This window comes from Mytilus californianus, unplaced genomic scaffold (genome assembly GCF_021869535.1).
Source record: "Mytilus californianus isolate M0D057914Y unplaced genomic scaffold, xbMytCali1.0.p SCAF_11, whole genome shotgun sequence".
Lineage (NCBI taxonomy): Eukaryota > Metazoa > Mollusca > Bivalvia > Mytilida > Mytilidae > Mytilus > Mytilus californianus.
Genome location: NW_026262593.1, coordinates 32,647,988 through 32,668,314, shown reverse-complemented (window position 1 = coordinate 32,668,314; position 20,327 = coordinate 32,647,988). Strand labels below are relative to the sequence as shown.

The window sequence follows — 20,327 nt, the reverse complement described above, 5'->3', positions numbered from 1 at the left end:
TTCAGACTGATGAAATGGCCATGCCTCCTGTGATACTACCCTGAGTCATGTAAGCAATGTCTTTTATCAACCTTCTTTATTTTCAGACTGCTGTAAGTGGCCATCAGCCTCCTGTGATAGTACCCTATGTTAGTCATAGTGATGTCTTTTATCAATCTTCTTTATTTTCAGATTGCTGTAAGTGGCCATGCCTCCTGTGATAGTGTCCCCAGATCTGGATGTCACATCCTTCCAGAATGATCTTGGACAGCTGGATATTGACTTCCTCTTACCTAATGGTATATGTGTACCATTACAGGTAGACATAGATAGACCACTTGATCAAATAAAACAGGTACTGTTTAATAGGAAATTATATCACTTTATATGATTTTAAAGGTAATACTGTAAACCAACTAATTTTCTTGAGTTTCGCTAGTAGAAAAATAACACCAATATAATTTATGGCGAATATGTTACATTCGGGTCTTCCCTTATATAAAAACATCAAGGAAATTAGAAAACTGTGAAAAAATAAATCACTGAGAAGTCGGCTAAAAAGGGCTAAACTTGAAATAAAGTATCCGTGAAAATAAGTTTGTTTACAGTACTTTTGTCAGATTTTACCTTAAAAAGTATGTAGGAATCTGAAGACGTTAACATTTAAGATTTGATGCACCTTTTTAGCTCACCTGACCTGAAAGGTCAAGTGAGCTTTTCTCATCACTTTGCGTCCGTCGTCCGTCGTCCGTAAACTTTTACAAAAATCTTCTCCTCTGAAACTACTGGGTCAAATTTAACCAAACTTGGTCACAATCATCATTGGGGTATCTAGTTTAAAAAATGTGTCCGGAGATCCAGTCAACCAACCAAGATGGCCGCCATGGCTAAAAATAGAACATAGGGGTAAAATGTAGATTTTGGCTTATATCTCTGAAACCAAAGCATTTAGAGCAAATCTAACATGGGGTAAAATTGTTTATCAGGTCAAGATCTATCTGCCCTGAAATTTTCAGATGAATCTGACAACCCGTTGTTGGGTTGCTGCCCCTGAATTGGTAATTTTAAGGAAATTTTGCCGTTTTTGGTTATTATCTTGAATATTATTATAGATAGAGATAAACTGTAAACAGCAATAATGTTCAGCAGAGTAAGATCTACAATTAAGTCAACATGACCAAAATGGTCAGTTGACCCCTTAAGGAGTTATTGCCCTTTATCATCAATTTTTAACCATTTTTCGTAAATTTTTGTAATCTTTTACAAAAATCTTCTCCTCTGAAACTACTGAGACAAATTTAACCAAACTTGTCCACAATCATCATTAGGGTGTATAGTTTAAAAAATGTGTCCGATGACCCCGCCCACGAACTAAGATGGCCGACATGGCTAAAAAATAGTACATAGGGTAAAATGCAGTTTTTGGCTCATATCTCTGAAACCAAAGCATTTAGAGCAAATCTGACATGGGGGTAAAATTGTTTATCAGGTCAAGATCTATCTGCCCTGAAATTTTCAGACCAATCAGGCAAATCGTTGTTTGGTTGCTGCCCCTGAATTGGTAATTTTAATGAAATTTTGTCGTTTTTGGTTATTATCTTGCATATTATTATAGATAGAGATAAACTGTAACAGCAATAATGTACAGCAAAGTAAGATCTACAAATAAGTCAACATGACCAAAATTGTCAATTGACCCCTTAAGGAGTTATTGCCCTTTATAGTCAATTTTTTACAATTTTTTCATAAATTTTGTAAATTTTTGTAACTTTTTACAAAATATTTTCCACTATAACTACTGGGCCAAGTTCATTATAGATAGAGATAATTGTAAGCAGCAAGAATGTTCAGTAAAGTAAGATCTACAAACACATCACCATCACCAAAACACAATTTTGTCATGAATCCATCTTTGTCCTTTGTTTAATATGCACATATACCAAGGTGAGCGACACAGGCTCTTTAGAGCCTCTAGTTTCTATCTCATTTTGGAAACTTAACTTTCAAAACACCCCAGTCTTTGATGCCCATTGTGGTGCTCTTTTACCTAAAGAACCAAAGCAAAAATACAGAGATGACTGTATATTGAATGTGTTTAATTAATTGCAAACTATTTGAAAAAATATTAGAAAATAAAGCAGGCCTGAAGAGTTCTTGTACATGAAAAACTCCCTCCCAAGGTAAAAAAGCTACAACTGTAATTTGTTTGTTTATCATAGTCACTAGTAAACACATATATATGTACCACTGATATTGTTTAGCAAATACAAATTATCACATGCACTTTGATATAACAATCTAGTTGAATTGATGTGTGCATTTATTATTCCTAATCACTGATTACTGGTAAAAAATGTGAGATCTATTTAATGCGATGCCAAAAATTTTGTGAAAAAAAATTCACTGCTGAATTTATGAATACAAGTTTTTATTATTGCCAACATGAACCTGTCGCATTTTTTGTCTTGATAAAAACACCACAAATAATTTCTGAACTAACAGTAAGTAAAATTTAATGAACAGGAAAATATATCACTCTCCAAACAACTTTCATTTGAAATAAGAAAATAAAAATATGTTAAAAAGACAGAGAAGGAGCCAACGGTGTTCGTATCAATAGTCCAATAAATATAACACTGGGGAAAAAGAGAAAGGACGAAAAGACAAACAACAAGAACAAAGCATTACCGTACACAGAAAACTTAAGATTGAGCAGCACAAACCCCACCAAAAACTGGGTGCGAACTCAGGTGCTCTGGAAGGGTAAGCAGTTCCTGCTCCACATGTGGCACACATCATAACATATCCATACAAGATAGTGATGTCAACTTGGAGTTAATCAATCTCTGGTAATACATATTTTCAGGAACTATGGAAACAAGCTGCAAATTACCCACTGTTCCAGCAGCTGGCAACATTTGACAAATATGGCTTTCTTTACATTAGCAGTGAAGGACTAAAGGTAATATATATGAACTGTTGATCCTGTATTATTTGATAGATCACTCTCAATCTAATGATTCATCCTAAAAAATTTTACATGATTTTCATTTACTGTATACCTTTTCAATTAATTGATATAAAACTTATCTCTAGCTTTTGTGGCTTTGGAAAAGGATGGGAGTTCATAAAGGGTGTCCATTTTTAAAGTGTCAATTTTTTTGAAAGGAGTCCTGGTTCAATAAGGTTCAAATATGGCCCCTTATTTTAGTTAAAATTTCAAATTAGTATTTAATTACTATTACCACAAGGTATCAACAATCAAAGCTCAAATGGTCATTTAAAAAAATTACAAATCACTGGCTTTTTAATACTATCATGTAATAATCTCATGTGTACAATTCTTGTCAGATTTTTATGAAAAACTATGTTATAGGTTTATATCATCAATTTCTCGGACAAATTCGAAAATCAATGCCAACCAATTATTTTTAAAAGTGTTAATATGCCACTTGGAAAAATTAATTTTAATGGAAATTGCATTGCGTTTGCTCTGAAGCCTTCATTTCTCTAAGATATTTATAAAAAGTTTAAAAAAAAGAAAAAAAAAAGTGTTTTTTTTAGTTATTGCCCTTACACCTTGGATAGATAAAGTATGTGCAACGCGGGGGAAATTGGAACTCTATTCTTTTATTAAATATGAGAGTGAAGGTTATAAAAAATAAAGCTTCAATTTTGACTACAAAAAGGGAGACAACCACTAGCAAGCCATCTAACTTGGAACAAATACATAACCATATACAGTACAATGTATATACTGTTTTGTAAATTACTCAGCTCGACACAACATTTACTGTGTACAAATCTGTTAGATATTTTGTTTATTCTAGTAATTTAAGGTGGTACCAAACACCTTGACTAATATTAATTTGGCTCGTTTAATTTTCATAAAATTTTGACAAAATGTTTACTTCAACCCTTTGACAAAAATATAAAAATTTCAAAAAATTTGAACCAACCACTTTATCAGAAAAATTTCATTGGTTATATAGCAGTTTGACAAACACTAATTTTGATCAATGAGAAGCTTAATATTTCCTTAACAATACAACGTGATTAAAACGTTTAGCTGATTTTTACAGAGTTATCTCCCTGTAGTGTTAGGTACCACCTTAATTCGTCCAGTAAGTCTTTGCATTTGATTGAATTATTGTGAAATAAAAAGACAAATGAGACCAATAGAATTACTGGTCACTATCATAGATATATCCTCAGTAAGAATTGTCTTTAATAAAACAGTATTTAATTCTATAATGTATTTTCACAGGAGGATGTTATGGATGAAAGTGTTGGGATAGTGGAGTTACGCTTGGCTGCATCTTTCCTTAAAGTAGTGGAGAAACCTGCTGACGACAAACGTAAAACAATTGACAGACAGATTAACAGTTTGATTGGCATGAAAGGTATATCATTGTTCTATATACTGTAAATTCAGAAATTATTGCATGCATTTATTATTGCAATTTTTTAAGAATGAATAAAAATGTGAGTTTGATTATTGCGAATTTAGGAAAAACTACATATAGATATATGGATCAGATACAAGAATGTGAATTCTTATTATTGCAATACTCAAGGAGTTGCATTATTCGCATTAATAAAAACCTTGCAATAATTCTGAATTTACAGTAAGCTGTTGTAATATTCCATATGCACAGGTGTTTTTAGCTGGTGTTGTCTTTTTTGTTTTATTTGTGTTATTGCTCTTCAACATTCATAGCTTATATAATTGGTTTGAGCATCACTGATAAGAACAGCTCTTTTGAGAAGTTCTGTTTCAAAAAATAAAATGTCTGGTGAGTTCTGAAAAAAATTAGTGAAATATTATCTACCTTTTTTAAATGTTCAGGGAAAAGAAGCATCCTTTCATTCTTGTTTTTAAGAATAAGATTAATGTTCACATCAATTAGAATTTTGACACAAGATGGAATTGAGTTACTGGCGTTATGGATTTTTAGTATGAAAGCTGATTAGTTAAGGTTAAGTACTTGGTATAAAAATGTAAAATAGAATATTTAGAGCAAAGTATGACAAATAAATAATTGATATCCTGTAGCAAGGCTTTAAGCATTGAATGCTGCTGGATTTTTTTGTGGTTTAATCTTAGATGAATTTGATTAAAACACAGATCGTGTGTCTAAGCTTTGCATTCAAGGATCTGACAAAGGTCACGCCTACTTTCTGTTTTGATGATCCCTCAACTAATGAAATTTCCGTCAAACAGTTTTTAAGGTATGAAACATTTATACAGCAAAACCAGAAAATCCCCCCCCCCCCTTTTTGTATGCCAAAAAAAAATTATGTTTTTCACGATTTATAAAGTTTTTTTGTATAAAATCATTGAAAAATTTTGAGGCAACGCTCCGCCCCACAGTATATATTTAAAAAGAAATTGTCTGAAATTACGCCCCCTTTCAAAAATCCTTGACCCGCCTTGCTGTATTCTATAGTTAGTGTAAGACAAGGTTGTAAAGTCAGGAGTGTTATCACTTCACTGCATCACATCTGCAGCAATCACAGCATCTCATTACCATTAAAATAATTTGGTTATTTTAGCTTGCAAGACATTGTAGGTTATCATCTACCTAAATGTTTTATTAATGTATGTGTAAAGAAAAGCAGAATTCCTCTTTAATGGATTTTGATAAGTATGTTAAAAATAAATTAATACCTAGCTACAGAGTTCATTACTTGTTTTGAACCACTGACCATATCTAATTTGTTAACAGGTTCTAACTACATTCAAGCTCAGCATTCAGTGAGTAAGGCAGAAATATCTGAGTTTAGACAGAAAATGACCACTTATTGTAACAACGATATACTGAAGCAAGCCAATCAGGATCCAACTGTAAGTCTGTTAAATCACATTTGAAACTTTTTACTGTGGATTCTTTATTTTTGTGGATATTAATTTTAGTTGATTGAAGAAAAATTGTATTTTCTTGGATATTTGATTTCGTGGTTTTGCAAAAAGTTGTATACAAGCCTGTAGTCAATAATTACTTTGTTGAACATTTAAATTTGTGGTTTCCCTGCACCCACGAAATCAACGAAAATTGGTATCTCATGAATATTAGTGAATCCACAGTAGTTGTGAAAAAAAATCAAGTTTTAATCAGGACTGCCATCTGGAGAGTGAAAACTTGTACATCTTTTTTAGTATGTTAAGGGAGATGACATACTAAAAAAGATGTACAAGTTTTCACTCTCCAGATGGCAGTCCTGATTAAAACTTGATTTTTTTTCACAACTACTGTGGATTCACTAATATTCATGAGATACCAATTTTCGTTGATTTCGTGGGTGCAGGGAAACCACAAATTTAAATGTTCAACAAAGTAATTATTGACAACAGGCTTGTATACAACTTTTTGCAAAACCACGAAATCAAATATCCAAGAAAATACAATTTTTCTTCAATCAACTAAAATTAATATCCACAAAAATAAAGAATCCACAAGAATGTAACAAAAATGCATCTTAACCCATTATAGATCATTTGTTATGTTTTTAAGGCACACAGATCTTCTTTGAATTTGACCAAGGCAATAGACGATTTAAATTTATTTAAAGGACAGCACTTGTATCATGATTTTATAAAACAACAGCAGAACAGAAATTTGTCAGCCAGAAGTACTTGCTAGTTTAACTTATTAGTCCCCTAACGACGAAGTCGAAGGGGACTTAAGGTTTGCACTCCATCCGTCTGTCTGTCTGTCTGTCTGTCCATCTGTCAGTCTGGCAAATTAGTTTTCCAGACTTTTTTTCTTCGTGCTTGAAGATATTGATTTGATATTTGGTGTATTGATTTATCATGACAATTTACAGGTCAAGATCAATTTTCACGATTTTAGCTTTTCTCTTTGTTCAGTTAAAGCCCTTTCCCTAGAATTAGATTTTTGATGAAATACTTTATATTATTAGTAGATTTCTGTTCAAAAGGAAATAACTCATTTTTTAAAAGATTTTTAAAAGACAAAAAGACATTTTGGATTTTCTTCCTTTTCTTTGGTCAATTGTTTGAAGAATTTAGTGGTAGGTTTGTTTGTCATTCTTGAAAATATTGATTTGATAATTAGTATATAGTTTTATCATGACAAGTTACAGATCAAGTTGGAATTTTGTTCCAGTCTGATAATTTTGTACAGAGTTGTGGACTTTGGACATAGAAAATTCACTTAAATAATCAGTTTTCAACAGTTTTTTTCGTCATGCTTGAAGATTTTGACTTGATATTTTTATGTAGTTTCCACCATGACAAGTTATAGATCAAGTTAGAATTACAGAGTCATCTCCCTTTAATAACATACTAAAAAAGATGTACAAGTTTTGACTCTCCAGATGGCAGTCCTCATAAAATTTTTAACAAATACTGTGGATGCCAATACAATGAATTTTTACCCGGTAGGGGACTATGTATTGCCATGCAATACTCACAGAATGCTTTTTTCCAAATAAAGCAATGACTGAGAAAGAATAATCTATGTAGATTAGAAGTCTTTGTCTCAGTTCAGCTTTAAATGGATTTTTTTGAAAGCAACTAAAATATCAACTTGAAATTTTTTAACAGAAGGGATGTCAACTCAGTGCGGAATTACCAATCGGGTACTTGTTGGTTTTAACAAACGATATTCCAGTACTCGCTAGGAAAATTTTTACAAAGTGGTAAAACAATAATATGCATTTGACTCTTTGTTGGTCATTGCCTTATTCTCGTTAAACCCACCACCTCATTATCTTTGTCTTGTTAATTATATTCCCATACTCGTTGACATCCCTACTTAACAATATTGTTCTAAAAATCAGTTCACTATCAATTAAACTGTAGTTCTGTATTTAGCAAAATTTGAGCAGAAAACAGTGTAACTGATTTCTTTTTTTTTTATATACCAGGGGTTGGTTTATTTTGAATACAAGCATCCATGTCGACTAAGAAGTACCCGAGACCTGCCACCAGATGTAGAGAACATTGTTATCAATCATATTGTATTGACTGTGATTGTAGAGGAAACTGGGGTAAGTCAATGTTGCCATTTAAAGAGGGCGCTTCTATTCACCATAATAAAAATGGTAACACTTTCACATTATCCACTCTCTTGAAATTGAACTTTAAACAAACTTTTAGAAAATTGATAGTATCTTATGGCATTGGGAATTTCCTATCATTTTAAATTGCCTAGGTGGTCTTACGGTAGACAGCTGAGTACTAATTTAGCCTTCAAAGGTGGTTTATAAGAACATCAAGATTATTTCTTACATGTTTTATGGGCTATTTTCTGTTTGACTCATATTTTCACAGCTAGACCGGTCATCGGTCCAGAAATTAATGTAATGTTTACAAACACTTTTTTTTCTACACGAAGTTTTTGACGCAATTTTACAAAAAGATGAGACGAAAGACATATGATTTTCATTGGATTAATTGAAAGATATATGTAAACAGTTTCAGAAAAGGTATTACTTGAAGTGATTGAAATTCTACTTTTGGCCAAATTTTGGGGAAATATGTGATATCTTTTCCCCCCTTTTTGCTATATTTTATAACAAAAAATTGCAGATTGTTGCCATGGATACAACAAAAAGAAATTATATTTTACCATTTTATATACTGGATATGAAATCTATGGAAGATTCTGATTACATACATATGCACATATATGACACAAACAGTAAGCTTAATATTGCAAGAAGGCAATGAAAAGGGGATGGTAAAATTTATGAGGGGAAATTTTAATATTTTTTCCTAACTGTTTATTGCTACCTAACATGCAGACATGTGACAGAGTTGTCAAGCCACAACTGGAGATTTAGAAATTTTCAGCTGGAGTTTGGGCCTCATAACTGGAGATTTTTTATCGACATTTTTATCGACGAACGCAATGTTTTTTTGTTGTTTAAACTGCATATTTTCCTTTTTTGTTAATGATTGTATAACTCCATAGCCATTTTTACTTAATAGAAAAAGAAGATAAGGGATTTTCAAATATCTATTTATTATATATATAATTCGAGATAAAGTGATAAGCCATCATATATAGTTGGTAAAAAGTATCTCTGCTTAAGCTACATTGTCAATTTTGGTACCACTACTGAACAGTGGTGTTGAATTGATAGAGTTGTGAGCTTTCTGGTAGGTAGCTGTCTCCATATGTTTGGTTAAGTCATTAGGGTCACCATAGTCAGCTTTGCAACAAGTGTGGTAGGCATAAATACCATATTTGAGTTTATTAAGACATTTGTCTTTGAGGTTCAGTAATATAACTGTTCAATGTTTTCAACAGCATCAAATTAAAGTCGTTGTTTATACAACTTAATCCATTGTCAGTATTTCACTTTTAATCATCCAGGCGTGTGTCTTAAACTTGCTAGTTGATCACCAGGTAATTGCCAATAATCTTTTATTGCTGTATATACAGTCTAATCCTTAACACCTTCATTGATTACTCGAGGCTATTGTCAAAAACAATAACAGGAAATGGTGACTTCCGTTTTCTCTGACTTTTCTTATATCAATTTCGAGTTTCTCAGACTTTTTCTCTGTCAGTAACAAATTTGTAAACAAAAATGACAACTGAAAATTTTTCGAGGTTGACATTTTCAAAAAGCCGAAGATTTCAAATTTTAACGGGAGGGACGGAAGAGGGTCTAAAAAGCGGGAGATTTTGACTCCCGACGGAAGAATCACATATATGAACATGGAATGTGGAAAGGTATATGGGTTCATATTAAATCAGGATCAATCATGTATTTTACCACATATTTTGTCATATAAGTCAATGTGCTACATTGGTTTGGTTAGTTTAGAATAATGCAATAGCATATAAAGTGAATAATACAGTTGTTCATCATCCAAGGAAATTGGCATCTTTAAGATCTTTATGAAAAGAATGAACACAAGTTAATATTGAATATTACATATTATAGAACACTGAAAAATTGTCAATAGATAAAAACACAATGTAATTTTATTTTTCAGACTTCATACAAATTGAGAGTCAATAAATTGTCCACACCAGATGAGTTAGTGAAAATGACAGTAGATAAATGGTCAAGCAAATCAGGACTGAAAACTAAAGACTGCAATAATTATATTCTTCAAGTTCTCGGAATGAATGATTTTCTTTATGGTGATAATCCACTGGTAATGTTTAAGGTGAGAAGTTATTCATACATAATTACATTACATGTATGTTTCATAAGAATCCTTCATCTAGAATATGCATATAATTTGCCGCTGGACGTTAATCAGCCATTCATGATAATCATCATAAGAATCCATACTTTTGTTTGGCTGAAAGCGAGGCTAGATAACTTCACAACAATGCATAGGGAAACAAACGAAAAATTTCCTATACTCGTAATTTCATGGTTGTAGCATAAAAATGTAAATAAATGAATTGAATGCTTCTTTTTGTAATTCTTTTGGGTTATGTAAGTGAGAATCGTGCACACATTTTTAATAAGTGTTTCATATAAAATTTGCTTCAATCAATGCTTTTACACCCAAATAAAATTACAAAAAGAAACATTTAATTTTTAAATATATAATTTGCTAAATCATCGACCTAGCATATCAGAAATGACATTAAATATCTGGTTATCAATACCATTAGAACTGCATTACTTGGAGTATTGTGTGCAAGCTCTGTCACAGGAAATAACACTTTCCCCTCCTACGAGGGTTTGGATGGGGGTCCTTCATTTCTGTATTCTTTAAATTTTTATACCATTTTTATCTATTCTTTATTTATTTTGACCATTATTCTCTATTTTTTATATTTGAACACCCCATTATTCTCTATTCTTTATTTTTTTAGTCCATTTTTCTCTATTCTTTATTTTTGTTGGCCTTGTTTCTACACATTTTGCCCATTATTCTCTATTCTGTAAACCCATAGATGCCAACCATTACGATTTTCCGGTAATTGTTACGAATTTTGGACCAAAATTACGGTGTTACGATTAACTGTCTATTTGTTATGGATTTACGTTTATTACCTGTCCAGATCAGTTCTCCGTTTATAAATCATTTTTGTACAACCGCAAAAAATTTTGCGGTCGTTTATCGGTATCACGTCGTCGTCAGTGTCGTCCGAAGACATTTGGTTTCCGGACAATAACTTTAGTAAATGTAAATAGAAATCTATGAAATTTAAACACAAGGTTTATTACCACAAAAGGAAGGTTGGGTATAGTCCTATCAGGTTAGGAATTAGGGGCCAAAAAGGGGCCCAAATAAGCATTTTTCTAGTTTCCAGAAATAACTTGTGGAACAGTGTATGGATCTCTCTGAAATTATACCACAAGTTTCCATACCACAAAGGGATGGTTAAGATTGGCTTTGGCGGTTATGGCTCAAACCGTTTAGGAATTAGGGGCAAAAAGGGGGATAAACAAGGGTTTCCTGGTTAATGGACAATTAAAAAAAAGTACAATGTTATGTTTGGATTACCTCCCTTACACTGCTTCTAACCCTTTCAACGCTATACACGGCATATGCCGCGATGACGTACACCGCCCGCCACTGCTGTTTGCGTCATATGTTGCGGTTTTCATTCGGATCCTCTCTAATTTTTCCCCGTATGAATCGAGGATATACAAGGTCCTGTTTGCGCTTGAAATCGCAGGAATTTTAATGGTAAAAGCATGCAGTAGAAGAAAAATAAAGAAAAATATTTTGACAAATGCAAATGGCGGAAATCGAAAAAGACGCTGTAAATATGGAAATATTTCAGCATTTCTATGGCGAAAATGACAACGAGGAATAGTTGAAAGATTTCCTGTTATCTCAATGTGTTAATTACATTCAATTCGTGTGGAAAATATATATTGGTCGATCTTTACGAGACATAGAAAAAGGGGAGGAAACGGAGGTTGACTGAAAATTTGCGGACGGAGCCACTTATTTGCGCCACGTTTACATTATATGTTGTGCATGGTGCAAATACGCTACGGAATCAAGCAGCAGGTGTCTTCTTTATTATATTGCAGATAAAACAACAAAATAAATGAAGATTTTTTTTTTCAAAATTCAATACAAATACAATAATTTACACCTTTTAGGCTTTTACCTGTTAATTACCTGAAAATGTAGGTAGCGCGATGAAAATTTTACTAAAACAATTGCATAACATTACAGTTCATGCTCTCCTGAGCATTTTTCATGCATTAACTTTGTATCTCTAAAAATAAAAAAGATACAACAGTCTGAAAAGGAATATACTGTTCTAATAAATGAGCACAAAAAAAATGCAGCAACAGCAGCCATTTTTCTATTTTTTTGTGTAGCATTGAAAGGGTTAAATTATGTATAAAGAAATGTTGTATTGTCTTGAGGTGATTAACTGTCAATTTATTTTTAGAAATTACTATTATGCTGTATATTAATTTTAGCCATGATTATGTATGTCATTTTCTATTTTAAGACTTTTATGATGTATTTAAATGGGTAACTATGGTTGCAAACTCCATTGGAAATTTGAATTGAGATTATGACCATATCTTGAGGGAAAGAATTTTTTTTTGGAAAAAAGGGGGGAGGTGAAAAAAATAATTGGGGAGGGGGGGGGGGGGGGGGGGGGGTGTGTTAAATAGAAATTGCAAAAAAAGGGGGGGGGGGGGTAAATTTCTTTTTGTTTTTTTGGGAGAGGGTCAATTCGCAACAGCATAGTGTATTGCACAAAAACAAAAAATTGAATATAAATTCAAATCATATAACCAATTCTAAGTTCTTTGACTACAGATATTCTGTGTCAGAAACCTATTATGTGTCAAATATTTAATTACAATCCAAATTCAGACCTGTATCAAGTGCGAATATTGTGTCCATTTTTGCCCCAACTGTTCAGGGTTGGACCTCTGCGGTCATATCCAGCTGTGCTCGGCAAAGCAATTTATTGATAATTGTGAAGCTTCATTTTTTATTAGAATTGTGTAACATTAAGCGCTTGAATGGTTCGGACTGTTATTTTTCTTTGGGTTTCACTGGACTACCCCCCCCCACACACACCTACCAAGGGTGACTGGGGAATAGAAATATGGTCACCACTGGTCTTCCTCCAACCAGCAGTAGAACCCTCACCAAAGTGGGGTGTCCGTTTGGCTGTGCAGGATGTATCAAGTACGCAGCCACATCCAGTCAGAATGATGACGTTAAATCCAATGCCTCGTGTAGAGAGGGTTGCCACACTCTTTGCACGTTAAGAACCCTTGCAACAACTCTTTGAGGGGTCTGTAGGTGGCCTGTTGCAAGGCTAAATTTCTGTCTCTATCCAATATACTCTCATTTTCCTGTGGTAGTGATAGTCTGAATTTTTCCCGACCTTCATCCCAGACATCCTTTATTGTAAGACCTCCTTATTGAATTTATTGTTTACTTGTTCTGGTTCTGAACATGCATGAAATATATGCCACTCAACGTTAAGCAACCAACAATCAATCAGGACTGCCAGTATAAAACGATCTCTCTATTTCTTGTACAATTCTGAATAATTAATGAACGAAACAAGTCTTTGTTTTCAATTTTCAATGTCTGGAGGAACAATTTAAATTTCTGAAGCAAAGAAGGAAACTTAAAATCTGGACCATTATGCCTTTTGCATATATAATGAAAAATATTTCCATTTAGCGTGATGGTCAGTGTTCCTCATTTGCTCATCAACTTTGAATTGTAGTTCTGATAAATAAAGGAAATCATTTTGTCACCGAGTGCCACCCAAAAGGGTGACTGAAGAATAGAAATATGGTCACTACAGGTTTTCTTCCAATAGGCAGTAATACTTTTGCCAAAGTGGGGCATCCGTTTGGCTGTGGAGGATGTACAAGTACGCAGCCACGTCTGGTTGGAATGGGGACATTAATTCATATGCCTCTTGAAGAAAGAGCGCTACACACTCTGTACGTTAAGAATCCTTGAAACAACTCTTTGATAGGTCCGTAGGTGGCCTGTTGTAATGCTAAATTTCTGTCCCATATCCCATATACTCTCATTTACCAGTGACAGTGTAAATTTTCCCGACCCTCATCCTGGACGAACTCTATTAAAGGATCTACCTTTTGTATTTATTGTTCATTTGTTCTCTTCCTGAACATGCATGAAATATTTGCCTCTGGACATTAAGCAACCAATATTCAATCAATCATATCACTGTGTGCCCAGTTGTTCATATGATTATTATAAGATTTTACGTAAATATAACTGGAAAAAGACACAAATTATGGATATTTTTATGCCTTTTTACTGATTGCACCCAAAGGGGGTTGGCATCTATGTAAACCCCATCCAGACCCTCTGCTAAGGAAGAGCTTATGTTGTACCCCAGTTAGGGCTTTGAATCCATAAGTAAAATTAAACATGAAATCATGGTTAGAAAGTGAACTTTTCTAGCTAGTTATATCAAAGTTGTCTTGCAGAGTTTAACTGCAAATTTACATTCTACTTCCAACCTTCATCTCATAACATTTTGGTCACATTTTCCCCAGGAACTACAAATCAAGGCTTTCTAAAATTTGAAATCAATCTTATTGTGAGCATGCTCTACTGTTTTATTTACCATCCATCACTCATCAGCTTCCTACCTGGGTCATTATATTCTAATTTTGTCCAAAGCATCAGTGAGGGATAAAAATAAGGAATATAAATGCCCGCCTATGTGAAAATGATAACAAATATATGGCTTGCATGAATTATTTCATTCTAATAAGACAAATACAGTAATTTAAAAACCAAAGGGAAGATAAGTGTGCCCTTTGTGTGGATGTTCTCTTTTACCCCTTAAGATAAAGCTAAAAATTAATAACAAAAAATTTGCTTATTAGTCCCCTACCGACGAAGTCGAAGGGGACTTTAGGTTTGCACTCCGTCCATCTGTTTGTCTGTCTGACAATCTGTCAGTCCAGCAAATCAGTTTTCCAGACTTTTTTTCTTCATGCTTGAAGATATTTATTTGATATTTGGTGTATAGTTTTATCATGACAAGTTACAGGTCAAGTTCAATTTTCACAATTTTAGCTTTTCTCCTTGTTCAGTTAAAGCCCTTTCCCTAGAATTAAATTTTTGACAAAGTACTTAAAAGATTTTTAAAAGATACTTTTATTAATGATAAATGACATTTTGGATTTGTTCCCTTTTCTTTGGGAAATTGTTTGAAGAATTTAGTGGTAGGTTTGTTTGTTATTGATTCTGTATAAACTAATTTTCTGAATGCTATATATTAAAAATTTGTTTGGATGAAGTGAACTCTTTTATTTAGATAATAATCTATTTTTGATAAAGGATATATTTCCTTTAAGAAATAATTCATGGAAGCCATAGATTTGTTGGAAATTTTCACATGGCCTCGACCATGATATCCAAATTGATCCTGAGTGTTAGCGAGGGATATAATTAACGAATATCATCGCCCAGGCCATGTGTAAATTCACTAAAATAATCAGTTTTCCACACTTTTGTTTGTCATTCTTGAAGATACTGATTTGATAATTAGTATGTAGTTTAATCATGACAAGTTACAGATCAAGTTCGAATTTTGTTCCGGTCTGATGATTTTGTGCAGAGTTATGGTCTTTGGACATAAAAAATTCACTTAAATAATCAGTTTTCAACAGTTTTATTCGTCATGATTGAAGATATTGACTTGATATTTTTATGTAGTTAAATTCACCATGACAAGATATAGATCAAGTTGGAATTTCTTTCCATTACAATGAATTTTTAACCGGTAGGGGACTATGTATTGCCATGCAATACTCTCAGAATGCTTGTTCCTCATAATTCTTAACCCAAACATTTTAATATTTAATTTACAATTTTTTTGGTTACAAAATGTACCATCAGTAAGTTAAGCCTTTTTCAACTGATTTTAATACGACCGCAAAAATTGGCGTCATTGACACATTGGTTTTCGCACTCTAACTTTAGTTTAAGTAAATGTATCTCTATGAAATTTTACCATAAGGTTCAATACCACAAAAGAAAGGTTGGGATTGATTTTGGGGGTTATGGTACCAACAGTTAAGGAATTTGGGGCCAAAAAGGGGCCAAAAGTAAGCATTTTTGTAACTTCCAGACATAACTTGTGTGTTAATGTATGGATCTCTCTGACATTGTACTACAAGGTTTCATATCACACAGGGGATGCTGGGATTGATTTTGGGGGTAATTGCCTCAAAATTTTAGGAATTAGGGGCCAAAAAAGGGTAAAAAAACCAAGCATTTTTCTAGTTTCATGACAATAACTTGTGTGTAAGTGTATGGATCTTTCTGAAATTGTACTACAAGGTTCCGTATTGCAGAGGGAAACCTGGAATTGAGTTTGGGGGTAATTGCCCAAAACGTTTAGGAATAAGGGGCCAAAAATAAACATTTTTCTAGTTTCCAGACAATAACTTGTGTTTAAGTGTATGGATATCTCTGAAATTGTACTGCAAGGTACCATACCACAAAGGGAAGGCTGGGATTGATTTTGGGGGTAATTCCCTCAAAATTTAAGGAATAAGGGGCCATAAAGGGGCAAAAAAACAAGCATTTTTCTAGTTTCAGGACAATAACTTGTGTGTAAGTGTATGGATCTTTATGAAATTGTACTACAAGGATCCATATCACAAGGGGAAAGCTGAGTTTGAGTTTGGGGGTAATTGCCCTAAACGTTTAGGAATTTGGGGCCAAAAAGGGCCGGGCCAAAAAAAACAAGCATTTTTCTAGTTTCCAGACAATAACTTGTGTTCAAGTGTATGGATCTCTCTGAAATTGTACTGCAATGTACCATACCACAAAGGGAAGGCTGGGATTGAGTTTTGGGGTGATGAATCATAAGGGGGTTCAAAAAATTGGGGGGGGGGGATTTTTTTTTCCTTTTTTTTTCTTTAAAATTTTCCATTTTAAATTGGTTATTTCTGATTTATATATAAAAGCAAATAATAATGATATGGTGCGAATAGGTAAATTAAGAATTTTTAAGTTCTTAGACCACATTCATTCTGTGTCAGAAACCTATGCTGTGTCAAATATTTAATTACAATTCAAATTCAGTGCTGTATCAAGCTTGAATGTTGTGTCCATACTTGCCCCAACTGTTCAGGGTTTGACCTCTGCGGTCGTATTAAGCTGAGCCCCAGCGGAGCATTTTATTATACATCAAATTCACATGTTGACATGTGGTAACTATAATGAGTGAGCCGTCTTATTGACTTGCTAAAATCCATTAATGTGCAAATAATGCAAAAATATAGGAATTTAATGGGATAATATCTGTATTTGGAGCTTTGAGAGTTTTAACACAGTAAAATGGACCTAATATTTGCACATAGGTTACGATACATGTGGATTTACATGGGAGGTAAACTGAAACAACCATTATTATGTATATCTGTGAGTCTACACTAAATATAGATGTATGGAAATTTCAGCAAGTCATATTAGAATGTCATATTTCACATCAGTTCTCTAGGTTATTGTTGTAACCTCACAAAAAAAAAAGCCAATTAAAATACTTTTAAATAAAGAGTGATTTTAATAGACATATGTTGTGATTTGTTGTAATATATATGTTGTATTTTTTTTTTAAACTTTTAAAAATACATTCTATAATTGATATGTTAATTACATAATAGATTTTTAGTAAAGGATACCTTAATATTTTCTTTGGTGTTTAAAGGTTTTATTTTGAAATTAACTTGTGTCTCTTCTTTTCAGTATGTTTATTCCTGTATTGTGAAAAACACAGCACCAGAATTTTGGCTGAAGACTAAATCATCTGTCTTAGGCAAGTTTTAAAAATATGATTTTACTAAAATATGAAGTCTATGACTCATTTATCTTTATGCTTTTCACACTTTAAAGTATGGATGAAAATATTCAGAAGTTATGGCCCTTCATTGCTATAAAAATGACACTTTGAAAATGTAATAAGAACCCAGTATTCTGTCATTTCGACAACCACTTGTTTTACCTTGTTTTAATAGTGTTTATAAATTAATACAATATTTATAACATAAGTTGCTCAAAAATACTTTTTTGTTATTATAGAAAAACAAGAGGTGTCACAACCACACAAATCTTCCAGAACCTCTTTCCAGGAAGAAAGAAGAAATACTGTGCGATCAGAGAAGAGAAGTGGACATTGTGTGTGGGACATACACAATAACTTTTATATAACCTTACACACAGCATGCAATGTTCAAGTTCCTGAAAACTGCAGAAATTTAGTGAGTTGGTTGTTAAGTGTTCAATACATTAAATTTTGATGGGATTTATTCATTCTCAAGTTGTAACACCACCATCTGTCAGTCCGTCCGTCCCATAAATATTTTCGTCGCATTTTTCTCAGGAACTACTTGACAAGGATTTCTGAAATTTGGTTTCAGGTTTTATATAAGTAAGTTACACCATGTGATGCGTTTTCAGATTCATCACTCAACAACTTCCTGTTTACCGAACACTTGTATTATTTTACACATGATAGCCAAGTTGAAAATTTTTGTCACATTTTTCTCAGGAACTACTTGACAAGGATTTCTGAAATTTGGTTTCAGGGTTTATATAAGTCAGCTATACCGTGTGATGCGTTTTCAGATTAATCACTCAACAACTTCCTGTTTACCGTCAAATATTTGGGCTGGGGGTATCATCAGTGAGCAGTAGCTCACAGTTTCACTTGTTTTTGTATCAAATGAAAGCTGAATGACTGGTGATCATTGTAGAAACCTTTTTGACTTATAATTTTGATAGCAAAATAATACATGTAGTATGAAGTTTAAAAAGGAGGGTATATTTTCCCTGTTTCTCAGATCTGAAGTACCTGTTTTGGTACTTCCCAAGTTCTGGGAACCTATACTCTCTTATATGCAATTAAAGGTATGTTGATTTTTTCAGTACAAGACATCATAAAGTGTTACTTTGACGTGTAATGATTGTCACTTAAGACAAAAGAGCTGTGTCTGCTTAAATTTGAGAGATTTAACATAGAAAGTAATGGGACAATGAATTAGTTGTGTTTCTCCTCAAGGTTAATTCTAAAATTCTAAAATGGCCTGCTGTAAATAGTAGTACAGCTACAGAAATGAACCAAACAGACTAAATTCTTTCCATAACATATTGGATCATATGGATGACATTGTTTTGTCTTTCAGGTATAGTGCCATCTGTTGAAAGGGATCTCAAATATTTTTTGGGCACATTTCAGTGTTAATATTATGATAAGACATGTAAAAAAATCCTGTGTGTTGTTTAAAAAAAAAAATGATTACCAAATAGGCATGCATCAATAAACATTATTATCCTGCAATCAGCCAACTATTGTACAAATAACATGTACACAAATAATTTTTTGCTTTATTTGTACTTTTACAAATATAAAGTCTCCTGTTATTACACTTCAATATTGAGCAAATAATAATGTGAATATTTTTTTTTGTGTGACAGTTCATTTTGCAGTCCTCTTTGCGTTTAAGTATGTCGATTTCTTGGAATAATCAGAGACAACTATTTGGATTTAAACAATTTAACCTTTAAGTGCAAGGTGTAAATTGCTGGATAAAAAACAATAAATGTCCATTGTTTGAAATAAAACTTGATACAGAAATATGACTTTCTACGAAACAGGAGAAAAGCTTGGCGAGCTTCTCTTTTCGTCCTGTTTCTAAAGCTCATACAAGTAAATTTTTATATTTATATTTTAAATTATATTTTCCCGCAATGTACATATATTGTATATTGATATGTTACACTCTCAGTTTGCACAATATAATACCTACTTTTAAACACTCTTTAAAAACCTCCAACAATAATTTCTAATATCCCGGAAAATATTGGACTATATCGTCATCCTATTTGTTATCAGTGAATAATAAACATTAAAGGCGTTAGCCTAAACTCAAATAACTTAGAACAAACATTTAAAATTATCTATGTTTATAAGAAATTATTCATTGTAAAAGTTTTAGTGAAAAAGAAAAATGTAATATTGTCGATATTATATTGACAGGTACGTCTGTGTGTAGGAGTGTTCCATGGACCTGATCCTTTGTGTAGTATACAAGAAACCAAAGAAGTCTCAGTTTCACAAGATGGATTGTGTAGCTTTAATGACTGTATAAACTTTGACATTAAAGTACAGGATCTTCCTCAAATGAGCCGATTATGTTTTGGACTCCATTCCAAGAAAGGAAAGGTAAGGGTTTTGATAGTTTGTTAGTTTGTTTATTTGTTTGTGTTTTAAATAGATATAAGAAGATGTGGTATGAGTGCCAATGAGACAACTCTCCATCCAAGTCAAAATTTATAAAAGTAAACCATTATAAGTCAAAATACAGTCTTCAACACGGAGCCATGGCTCACACCGAACAGCAAG

General features: G+C 32.9%; 1 protein-coding gene across 4 annotated transcripts in view; it reads left to right on the top strand.

The window, feature by feature from the left end:
- Positions 1-20,327, top strand: part of LOC127719908 (phosphatidylinositol 4,5-bisphosphate 3-kinase catalytic subunit beta isoform-like) — a 77,656-nt gene that overhangs the window by 3,575 nt on the left and 53,754 nt on the right. For all 4 annotated transcript variants that reach the window (XM_052226272.1, XM_052226273.1, XM_052226271.1 and 1 more), the window contains exons 2-10: positions 172-334; positions 2,846-2,941; positions 4,247-4,382; positions 5,709-5,827; positions 7,873-7,995; positions 9,956-10,132; positions 17,672-17,741; positions 18,005-18,183; positions 19,962-20,147. In XM_052226272.1, coding sequence (XP_052082232.1) covers positions 188-334; positions 2,846-2,941; positions 4,247-4,382; positions 5,709-5,827; positions 7,873-7,995; positions 9,956-10,132; positions 17,672-17,741; positions 18,005-18,183; positions 19,962-20,147 — 1,233 coding nt within the window. In that variant the 5' untranslated portion in view covers positions 172-187. The remainder of the gene's footprint in view (positions 1-171; positions 335-2,845; positions 2,942-4,246; positions 4,383-5,708; positions 5,828-7,872; positions 7,996-9,955; positions 10,133-17,671; positions 17,742-18,004; positions 18,184-19,961; positions 20,148-20,327) is intronic.